At 42.3% G+C, this 11,517-nt stretch overlaps 2 protein-coding genes across 6 annotated transcripts in view; one reads left to right on the forward strand and one right to left on the reverse strand.

The window, feature by feature from the left end:
* Positions 1–7,825, reverse strand: Ndufb1 (NADH:ubiquinone oxidoreductase subunit B1). 2 transcript variants are annotated; one of them, XM_031355657.1, is made up of 3 exons: positions 7,505–7,825; positions 1,528–1,669; positions 1–116 (listed from the first exon to the last, which is right to left on the reverse strand). In XM_031355657.1, exons 2-3 carry the CDS (start codon positions 1,662–1,664, stop codon positions 80–82), a joined length of 174 nt encoding a protein of 57 aa, XP_031211517.1. In that variant the 5' UTR covers positions 1,665–1,669; positions 7,505–7,825; the 3' UTR covers positions 1–79. The 2 variants fall into 2 exon arrangements, with proteins under 2 accessions (XP_031211517.1, XP_031211516.1); XM_031355656.1 differs by having other exon boundaries at positions 1,528–1,672.
* The window catches only part of Cpsf2 (cleavage and polyadenylation specific factor 2), a 31,419-nt gene continuing 24,103 nt past the window's right edge, over positions 4,202–11,517 (forward strand). Inside the window, exons 1-2 of one of the 4 annotated variants that reach the window (XM_031355652.1) lie at positions 4,202–4,414; positions 6,962–7,211. In XM_031355652.1, the coding sequence (XP_031211512.1) occupies positions 7,191–7,211 (21 nt within the window). In that variant the 5' untranslated portion in view covers positions 4,202–4,414; positions 6,962–7,190. Of the gene's footprint in view, positions 4,415–6,961; positions 7,212–7,803; positions 7,983–11,517 lie in introns of those variants that run through there. The other 3 variants (XM_031355653.1, XM_031355654.1, XM_031355655.1) reach the window with 3 other exon arrangements.

Genomic DNA, 11,517 nt, shown 5'->3' on the forward strand with positions numbered 1-11,517 from the left:
TTTCTTCTGATTAAATAATAAATGTTTTTATTTTTCCAATAACTTTTAAAATGTGAACATTCTGTGATTTAGCCAGTTTTTACTTCCAAGTAACTTCTTCATTGGGCCTCAGTTCCCTGTGTGAAAAGAAATAAGGAAAAACAGTAAATAAACTTAAAAAAGATATTACTATTGTACTTTATGTGAATATTCATGCATCAATGTGTGCAGGTGCTCTAGCAAGCCAGGAGAGGGCATGGATTTCCTGGAACTGGACTTACAGGTAATTGTTAAGCCACCATGCGGTACTGGCTACCAAACCTAGGTCTTCTTTAAGAGCAGCAAATGTTTTAATCACTAAGCCATCTCTAAGCCTCCAAGTAAATAAAAATTATTAAAGGGCCAGAAGTTTATATTTGCTGATATTCTATCAAACTAAGTCTTACATTAGATTCATCACATCCATTCATTCATTCTACCCTTAAACTTTTACTATTTGTCTTTCCCAGCTTAAAGAACTGTAATTTCTTGGTTTAAATGACAGCTTTGTTCTTCTGCCTGCACTTAATGGTTTCTAGATCCTTTACAGCTTCTTTCATCTTTCTTGAAATACTAGACGTGTGAACTACACATCTGCACAGAGACACTGGATGCTACTCAGTCTTTCACACCCCTTGACTCCGCAGATAGCTATGCCCACTGGAGGATGGCTACACCATCTGGTCTTCTTAGCCATGTTAGGCTCAGACAAGCTGGTGGGTATCACCACTCAGTCACTATATGGAAAGCATACTGTTTATTTCAGCTGTATCAAATCAGTATACAGTAACATATGAAAGTGTGTATGATGGGTTTGGGGTGGCTGGCTTGAATTTTGTTTCTACACTAAAATACGCTCTTTAAGTTTTAAAACTTCTGACTTTCTAGAAGGGAGCACAACAAGGGGAAGCCTCAAGGAAAAGGGCAGCAATAGAGAGTAGTTTTTAAAAAAGACAAAATATTGCATGCTTTCTGTTATATGCAAAATCTAGATTTAAATACATGTGACATGAAACAGAAGAGAGTCTATTTGGAGAGGAAGGGAGTCAGTGACAGGGAATGAAAAGTACAAATATATGCATATACGAAGATGCCGTAACTAGGGTGCTGGAAAATGGCTCAGTGGTTATGAGAGCTCTCAGAGGACATGCACACTGGGGAGGCTCACAACTACCTATAACTACAGCTCCAGTGGGTCTGATACCCTCTTCTGGCCTATAAGGTCACCCACATACAACATGTGACACACACATAAATAATAGTTTTTTTTTAAAAGCCATTTTATATATTAGGTGAAAAAATTAATAAAAGAAAAAAATGAAACTTTCAAAAATCTGAAATGGCTAGATCATAAACTAAAAATTGTTTGCACTCCAGAGGTAATCATAGTTTCACCCAACAATTAAATAACAAACCTGAAGTATCACTTGACTGTTAACCCTTAGAGCAGGAAAAAAAACACTTCTTTGGAACAAGAGACAGAACTCCCGAAAGCTGCCATGAACTAACCTTTGAAACAGCATACTCTTATTCCGGAAAGCAGTTAGCTTTTCATCGTCCTTTCTGTCTAGATAGCATCCAAAGATAAATCCCATAGGGACAAGTATATGAACCCAGTGCTCACGTACAAGCTGAAATAAGGTCATCTTGACTGCTAAAACAGAGAAAAAAAATTAAATGCAAAATACAACTGTCTTTGAAATATTGAAATAAATGGTAGGCAGGGATTACTGTGGGCCAGGAACAATACACCGCAGAGGGAGACAAGGGTGGATGTAATCAATGCATGCTATATGAACAGGGGTTCAATTAATATGTACAATAAATGTGTTAATAATAAGTACACTATAAGTACACTTTAGTTTGGTTTGGAGATTTTTTTTTTTTTTGAGATAGGCTCGACTTTACTAGTTATATTCTGGAACCACCATGTAGTTGAGGCTGACCTTGAACCTTCAGTAGAAGCTTCTGGCTGCCTTGCTAGTACTTAGATTACAGGTGTAAACTACAGCACCTGGCTTAAAACAAATCATCTTTTAAATTGCATCTGAAATAGGAAGATAGCTGTGGACATGAGACTTGGTAAAAGCATAAACCTCTTTAGGTTTGCTTGGCATCAGAAAGTAATTAAACCCTAACTAAAAACCTGGCAGTGGTGGCACATGCCTTTAATCTCAGCACTTGGGAGGCAGAGGCATGAGGATCTCTGTGTTTGAGGCCAGCCTGGTCTACAGATTGAGTTCCAGGACAGCCGGAGCTATGCAGAGAAATGCTGTGTCAAAAAACAAAACAAACAAAACTTCATTGAAGATGAGATGATAATGGTTACTATAAGATTCACGGTACTCAGGGCATTGTGATGGCTTTTGCATGAAGGCATTTATTGCCAAGTCTGACTTTGATTTCCAGAATGCACATACATGACTGAGGGAGAGAACCACCCCCACAGGTTGTATTCTAACTCTCATGTTTGCATGCACATGTATATACACACACAAATAAACATAATAAATAAAAATTATACTGCATTACACTATTTATGAAATCTTATTTCTTACTTCATCAGTGATTTGATATGCTGAAGAACAAAGAAATGGAAAATTTTAAATTTACCTACAAAAACAGTATTTGTACTTAGTGTTGCTTCAGAACTTTCACATGTGTAAACTATTTGCAGATGTTTTCATGCAATGCAAATGTAATATTTTACTAGTGGTGGACTTTTTGATAAAAATAAATTTATTGAAACTCGTTTTCTGTAGGAAAAAAATATTGGAAAGAACACAATGTCACAAGATCAAAAACTTACTATAAAAGAAAAAAGAATTTATAGAATAGGTACTAGATACTTAGTTATCGTATTTCTATATAGAATGTGGAGTAACTTTTATTATCCTCATTTTATATAGATAAGAACTTGGGGCTGAAGAGATGGCTTAGTGGTTAAGGCACTTGTTCTTTCAGAGGATGTAGGGTCTGTCTGTTCCCAGTACCTACACACAGCTCACAACCATCCATAACTTCAGTTCCAGAGGACCCCATGACTTCTCACTTCCAAAGGCACCAGGCTCAAATATGGTGTACATACTCATACATCCATGCAGACAAAACAAGCATACATATAAAATATATCTGAACAGCTTAATTCAAATAGCTATTGACTTCAAGCTGCTGTTCAAATTCAGGTCTCTCCAAGCAATGCCTCCTGTATCATAGCACATTTCTCCTCCTTTTTTTTTTTTTTCTAGACAGGGTTTCTCTGTGTAGCCCTGGCTGTCCTGGAACTCACTCTGTAGACCACGCTGGCCTTGAACTCAGAAATCCGCCTGCCTCTGCCTCCCAAGTGCTGGGATTAAAGGCATGCGCCACCACTGCCCGGCCTTTCTCCTCCTTTTGAGATGGTATTTCTGATTATTTAAGTGCTTTTTACCCTTTAACACTTTCCAAAAGACGGATAAAGGAGAACAGAAGTAGCAAGAAAGTCAAAAATAGCAAATGTGGGCTGGAGAGATGGCTCAGCAGTTAAGAGCACTGACTGCTCTTCCAAAGGTCCTGAGTTCAAATCTCAGCAACCACATAGTGGCTCACAACCATCTGTAATGAGATCTGATGTCCTCTTCTGGTGTGTCTGAAGACAGCTACAGTGTACTTATATAATAATAACAATAAAAAAAATCTTAAAAAAAATTAGCAAATGTGTACTGAATTCAATAAAAACATCAATTTTCTGTTAAGATTTGTCTTAACAGATGAGAAACAAAAGCACATCCACATGTGAATGAACTTAACACGTACAGTGCTTGAGAGGACATGCCAGCCCTAGGAGAAGCCACACATCACTGCCAGCAAGAGTACTTAGCTTAGTCTGTGCTCACAGATTACATTCTTGCTTTACCTGAGCTGGTCTATATACTAACACAGTTCTAATTATTTCTCAAATTTTTAAAAATCTAGTTCCTAAAGACACAGTGTTAGACTATAACCATTAAGTTAAAAGTTGCAGTTACTATAAAGTTCATAATATGTAATATTCCACATAGCAAATTCCTGTTTGAACATCACTGATCTCTAAAATTATTATGTAGCACACGATGAGATAAGTATATACTTACAGCTTAGCCATCTGTTAGTTATGTTGTAGTCGGTTGCCTAGTAACAGCTGGAATTCTCAATCTTAACTACACATCAGTACCACCCGGGGAGAAGCTGGCTTTGCCTCCAAGATGAGGCTGGAGTAACAGAGCCCTAGCTACTAGCATCCGACAGATTGAGTAGATCTGGCTCTATTCAGGAAAGGGATGAGTTAGGACTACGGGGCTCTTGCCACATATAGGTTCTTACAGATACAAGAACTCACCCACTGACTTGAATACAAATGCTTCTTGGAGATTTAAATGTAAGTAAAGCCATACATACTTCATTTCCTATAAGACAGTTGTTCTCTTACCCTTTATTAAGTAGCATCACTTATATTTAAAGTATTTCTTGAGATGTTAATCAAGAGCTCACCAAGTGAACTTATCACTTTTACAAACGTGAGCCAGTCAAGTATGGAGATGATAAAGACCATTGTGAAGTTACTTTTAATAGCACTCAAATACAAAATACTTACTAGTCAATGTCTGTGTTCATGAGACTGTGTCTGAGTTTGGCAAACTCAGGGGCCACCTATACTTTCTCCCCTTATTGCAAACTTAAGGGCCAGAAAGATGACTCAGCAAGAAAGGGCACTGGTCCTCAAGTGTAAGGGCCCAAGCTTGATTCCTAGGACTCACATGATGGAAGGAGAGCTGACACGTGAGAGTCGTCTGCTAACCTCTGCATCAGCAAGTGTGCTGTGGCATGAAAATGCATACACAAACACACAAATGTTTTTTATTCTTTTTTTTTTTTTTAATTTTTTTAAAGGTTTATTTATTATATGTAAGTACATTGTAGCTCCAGAAGAGGGAGTCAGATCTCTTTATGGATGGTTGTGAGCCACCATGTGGTTGCTGGGATTTGAACTCAGGACCTTTGGAAGAACAGTTGGTGCTCTTAACCACTGAGCCATCTCTCCAGCCCCACACAAATGTTTTTTTTAAAAAAGCCCTTAGCTTCTTTGTTTCTGGAGCTGTTAAGATAGTGTTTTTGCACTAACAAGTACTTGCTGATCTCCAGCTCACAGCAGTTTAAAATAAGCCCACAGCTACCTGCAGGCTCTGAGTCATTACTATTGGCATAGATTGGTTTGGTCTGGCTCTACTTAGAAGAGGTAAGCCTTCTGGGCTTCTTCAGACTGGTGGCATAAACAATGGCACTGAGAAACAGATTCTTCACAGGATCCATGGCTGGCCTCAGCCATCATGAAGGAATAGCCATAAGACAAAATGACAAATCTTAGTCCTACAGAGGCATCTCATATTACAGTATATACTCAACTGGCTTGGGAGCAATGCAGTGAACATTATCTACAGAGATGATTTTCTGCAAGTAGATGAGCAGGAAGGGCAAAAATGGACATCTGTGAGTCAGAATGATTCTCCATAAAATGGGTAAGAGGGGAAGTAGAGTGAGGGTCTTGGTCAAGGGCCTAAAGCCATAGAGCTTCGTCTAGTCGGTAAAGGTGGCAAGGACCAGGACAAGCTTCACTTCAGGTTTTGGGTGAGCTAAGAATGTTACCAAGAGGACAGGGCCAATTAAATGCTTTAAGGAATATATTCCTGGCTGGTGCTTATGAGAGCACACATTAATAGTCTCTTTAGCTCTTCAGATATATTTTTATTATTGTTAACTTTTTGTGTGTGCCCCTGTGCATATGAGTACAGGTACCCAAGATGGCCAAAGGCATCAGAGCCATTTGGAGGTGGAGATGTAAGCTATGAGTCAAGAGCTGGAAACCAAACTCAGGTCCACTAGAAAAGTGGCAAGCACTGTGAACCGCTGGGCCCAGCCATCTCTGTAGCTCTAGGTATCTCTTTGTATGTGTGGCCATAAGAAGAATTTTGTTTTTATTTCTGAATTTGGAGCAGCTATAGCATTTTTGCTTTGTTTTTCAAGACAGCATTTCTTTGTAGCCCTGGCTGCCCTGGATCTCACAGTCTCCCCTGAACACCACTGCCTGATGCTGTAGTATTGGGAAAAAAAAAAAATGAAAAGAACTCGGAGGCTGGGCAGTGGTGGTGCACTAAAGAGGCAGAAGCAAGAGGATCTGAGTTCAAGGCCAGCCTGGGCTACACACAGAAACTGTGTCTGGAAGGAAGGAGGGAAGGAAGGAGGGAGGAAGGGGAGAGGAAGGGAAAGAGGGAGAGAGGGAAGGAGAGAAGGAGGGAGGGAAGAAGAGAAGAGATAGGAAGCACTTGGCTTTGAAAAGCACATACTGTATCACAGAGCCACATACTCTGCCTTGGTCATTTATTTTTTTTTTTAATTCTTATTATCATTATCATTATTATTATCATTATCATTATTATTAGTTTTTCGAGACAGGGTTTCTCTGAGCAGCCCTGGCGTGGAACTCACTCTGTAGACCAGGTTGGCCTTGAACTCAGAAATCTGCCTGTCTCTGCTTCCCAAGTGCTGGGATTAAAGGCATGTGCCACCACCCAGCAGTCAGTTATTTTTTAATATTAAAGAGATCCAATTTTTTTGACAAGCTTTGAACAAGAACTGAATCTTTTTTTGTTTTGTTTTGTTTTTGTTTTTTTGAGACATTCTTACTGTGAAGCTCTGGCTGGCTTCAGACTTACTATCCCTCTGCCTCATCTTCACAAGTAGTTGGAATTACAGATGTGGGCCACACCAAGCTAGTCTCGAACTCAAGAGATGCCTCTGTCTCCTGAGCACTGGGATTAAAGGCATGCACTACCACACCCAGCTTTTGCTTTTTAAAAACAAGGAAACAAACAAACCCCATATATTTCCTAATATTTTTCTCTAACACAAGTTTCTTTCCCTTTTCAAGAAGAAAACAGAAACTGCTGTGAATCTTATTTTGGTGAGTCACTCTGGATTCACGCTGGAAACATGTAGACTTTTTAAGAGTTAATACCTTGTGTCGGACTGGGCCCCACCGTTCTTTATAATTATTACAAAGTGTCACCTAAGCCATGGGAAACAGAAGTGAATACATGGAGCAAAACCGGGACCGTTGAGATCATGACATACACTCGCTGGAAACCAAGCAGAAAGCCATGTTTTTAAAAGGCAAATGGGTAAGTGCGGTTTTCACATTTATGGGGGTTCTGCTCCTGGATAGGAGCTGCATTCCCTACTGTGGGCTCAGCAGTGGGATCCTTGAGAACCCTTCCTAATCCTTCGAGAGCGAGGCCTTCGGGTCGTCCCCAAAGACGCTCTGGCTAAGCCAGCTTCAGAGCACTCTTTGTAAAAGGCGTGGAGCCGGCAGCCCGCGACCCTGTTTTCCCCTCCGTGCGAGCGTTCCCCAGAACCACCACCCTCACCCCGCCTGCATCACCACGACGGGTGGCGCCGGGGTCCCCAGACCCACCTTGAGCCTGGTGCCAAGCGCGACCAAGGACAGCCGCAGGGAGCTAGGCCACTAGAGCCGTCGGAAGCGGTGACCTCAGGAGCTGCCACTCGCCGCGCCAGCCCTGAAGAGAGGGGTGGCGACGGCACATCGGCGCTTCTCTCTTCCTCCTCCCGAGTGAGTCCTCTCCTCGTTAAGCTTTAGATAACCGTGACAGCTTTCGAATAAAACTTGGATCCAAGCTGACAAGGTTTGCGAGCGTCTGCGCTGTCATCTTCCCTGACCCGGTTCCTCACCACCCCTACTGATGGTGTCGCCCGGGTCGTCCCCGCCTCAGCCGCGCTCCTCAGGCCCAAGATGGCGGCCACCACGCAGGGGCTCCTGCCGGCTGCTCTCCGCCGCTGAGCGCGCGCTAACTCTGCTCGCTCCCCGACCTGCGTTCCACTAGGGGTTGGGAAGGAAGGGCGGCGGACGGTGCCGGGGGAGATTGACCAGGCAGGTGAGGACCGGGGATAGAAAGGAGCCTTGGGGTTGGGAGGAGGCCCTCAAGGGAATGGGTTCCCGCGTCGGCCCGGTGTCGCCCGGACGCGCTCCCGCGGTTTCGGTTGTGACGGTCTCGGTGGTTCCTGGAACAAGCGTTCCGCACGGGGAAGAGAAGTTGACTTTCCCGGGGCTGAAATCTCGGGGTGTTTGGGGCGCTCCTGTGGTTCCTCCTTTACTTCTTGCCCACTCCTGTCTATTTCCTCTGACCTTTCATCATCTGGAACTAAAAGTTAATCCGAGTCCAGTTTGAGCTCTTTCCCCCGGTACCGCCCCACTCCCCAAACCTCCCCATCGGTGCCTTTCCCTTCTTGGGTTCAGAGACCATGAGGCCAGCAGGTGCCTTCCTAGCTCCATAATTTCAAAGACCCTTGAGAGACTTATGCCACGCCTTGTTAGAATTAACGATGCTCTCAGCGCTACCACAATCACTGTTTCCCAAGATCCCATTCCTATTTTCCTTGCTTACACACTTTTCAGGAAACCATAAGTCAGGTCATTTCCAACCCCAGTACTCTGGCCCCTGTGACAGGAAGAACATCTATGAGAGATCATCTATGCCTACTCTCTAACCTTTAATTTTACAACTCCTTTGCCTGTTTCAAAGCCATTCTTTACCGGAACGATTAAAGAGAGACTTCTCCCACTCTGTAAGCCCTAGTCTAGTGCAGATCCCTCTCTGCATATTTCTCAATGGTTGGCCTCAATGAGCACGATTGTTCTTGAGAAAACAAGTATCTGATGATGTATATATGTATATTCGGGATGAAGCAGAGGTAGTCAAAATCACTGACCTGAGGGGAATTTCCCATATGGTGGGTTTGTTCACTGCTTTCAGCACATTTCTTTATATTGCTGTGAGCACTGTGCTTGGTTTGGGAGATGCAAAGGTGACCGATTTTGGACGTTCATCATCCGTTCGCAAACATTCCTCCTGCCTCCTCTGTGCTAAGTAATCAAGGCTATCTATACCTGGGGACAATGAACAAGTTGCACCTGAGCTGCTGGATCAAGAGGAATTGCTAAGCCTGGGAGAGCAAAGTTACTCCTGAGTGCAGAAGAGGGATTAAAAACTTGAGAAGGCTGGGCACTGTTGGGGAGATTTAAAAAAAACAAAACAAAGCTGGAAGAGTGGCTGGTGAAGACCTAAGGTGCAAATTAGGTCAGCTTGTGAGTGGTCTTGGAGCTTGGCTTTCATTTAGTTAGCAGGAAGCTAGGGCAGACCTGGCAGGGAGTGGTCTGGCTATATGGTATAGGGTATGCAGGACCAACCTGAGACAAGAAACCTAGATGAAATCCCAGCTATTCAGGTAAGGAAGCAAGCACCTTCACTGAGGTAGAATAAAGACCTGAAGACATGAAGTAAATGCCACCTACATAGGATTCCATTAGTGACTACTGGTTTGCTGGTAGCGGAGGGGTGGATTTTTAGTCTGGGAAACTTGATGTTGGTGATACCATTGAAATCAGTTTGAGAGACATGGACATAAAAAACAGGGTGGTGCCAACTTTGCTCTTAAGCAGTGGCAAAAAAACACAATGTTCCCCAACCCAAAGCATTGATTTTGGAGTCTAGACCTCTGCTATTACAGTGGCCACTAGCCACATGCAGTGTTGAGCGCTTGAAATAAGGTTGGCTTGAACAGGGATGAACTGGAAAGTACACCCCCCCCCCAACATAGTGCAAAAACAATGTAAACTGACTCATTAAATGATGACCCGTTGACATGATGATTTGACACTGTTAAAACACCAGGCCTTACCTCTTTTTGCTTTAAATGTTGCTGTAGAATTTTTTTAATTACATCTGTGGCTTACATTTGTCTAGACTAATAATGGGAGAAGGATGAGTAAGGAGGCAAAATTTGAGCTAGACCTTGAGAGAATAAGAGAATAGTGAACTGATTCGGGCAGCTTCTGGTTACTCCTTACCTCACTTCCAGTAAAACATTCAGTTATTTATTCTTATTTTTTCCCTCTTCAGGCAGTAGATACTTTTAAAGGTTGTTTTTTTTCTTTTTCTTTTTTAGTTTTAAACTATTATTTCACCATAACATGTTCGTGTGTGTGTGTGTGTGTGTGTGTGTGTGTGTAGGCACACATCTACCACAGTGTACAAATGAAGGCCACAGAGACAGCTTGGTGGAGTGGGTACTCCTTCCATCAAATGGGTGCAAGGGATTGAACTCAGGTTTAAGTTAACCACTGAGCTATCTTGCCAGCCTTCCTTCAAAGACTTGAACAAGGGATAGTGTTTGTAGGGATGTTTTAGATTACTCTTGAGATAAACAAGGGAAAGCTGCCAGAAACGAAACGGAGAAAGCCAAATGTAAGGTAATGTACCTGCCATTCAGGTAGAGGCAGTAAGAACAGAAAGGGGATAGTCCACATGCAAGGTGTTCTGAGGGAGAAGCAATCCCATCAATTGATAGGAGATGGTCCCAGAAAATAAAGGGAAGGCCTTCAGCCTTGGTTACTTAGCTAATAACCAATTAATTAATAAGGAATTAAAAAATACATCTGAGACAAAAAAAAATTTAGTCCTAGAATCAGTGAAGTGGAGAGGTATTTGAGTGTAACTAAGCCGTTTCCCCTTTTGTGTGTTTGTTCTGTAGTGTTGGGTCCTGCACATCCGCCTATTTTTCATCAGTACAGAGTTGCCTGTATCATGCCTTCTTCCTACTTAAGAATGAATTTTTAAATGCTTCTGCATTGCTCATAGACCGAGGTCCAGCGTATCCCGGGCCCTTCTGCTGGGCCTGTGCTGCTCGCTTGGTCAGTCTGTCTGTCTTTATGGAAGCATGCCAGGCTGAATTTTTCACTGATACCTTCTAGCTTTGTGGTTTTCATCTTAGCTGATGTTATTGCAATCTTTTGAATGTCTTCTCTTCTTCTGCCCTGACTGTATAAGTCTTATAAGTAATCTTAGTTCCTTTAATAACAGAAGCAATTGAGAGTTTTTAAAATTCACTTACTGAATGGTTATAACCATTATAGATTATAACCAACATGGCCCATAATTACTTGTGTTTTATCTCTTTTGTAAACTTAACTCCTTACAACTTACGTATCCCTTTTCTTTTAGATTTATTTATTTTATGTGTGTGAGTCTTTGCTTGTATGTATACATGTGCAGCACATACATGTCTGGTACCTTTGGAGTCTAGGCTTTGGATGATTGTGAACCACTATGTAGAGGCTGGGAAGTGAACCCAGGCCCCAGCTCTCTATAAAAAAGCAAGTGCTCTTCACCTCTGAGTCCTTTCTCCAACCCTGATGCTTCCTTTTTAAAAATGGAACATACAGGGCCAGGCATGATTGTACATGCCTGGAGTCCTAGCATTTTAGAGGCTGAGGCAGGAGGATAAAGACGCCGAGGCCATTTGCGCTATATTGTCAGCCACTAGGACTTCGCAGGGAAAACTTGTCTAAAAAGGCGAGCTCTTCTTCTGCTGCTCAGGATGCCGTAGAGAAAGACAGAAATCAAAACACCA

Source organism: Mastomys coucha, unplaced genomic scaffold, assembly GCF_008632895.1.
Source record: "Mastomys coucha isolate ucsf_1 unplaced genomic scaffold, UCSF_Mcou_1 pScaffold6, whole genome shotgun sequence".
NCBI classification, from domain to species: Eukaryota; Metazoa; Chordata; class Mammalia; order Rodentia; family Muridae; genus Mastomys; species Mastomys coucha.

Bases quoted from the DNA above. Each gene is read 5' to 3' on its own strand.
- Ndufb1 (XM_031355657.1), bottom strand. From the start codon at position 1,664: ATGACCTTATTTCAGCTTGTACGTGAGCACTGGGTTCATATACTTGTC. The intron at 117-1,527 runs GTTAGTTCATGG...CTTTTCACACAG, and splicing joins AAGAGTATGCTGTTTCAAAG to GGAACTGAGGCCCAATGAAG.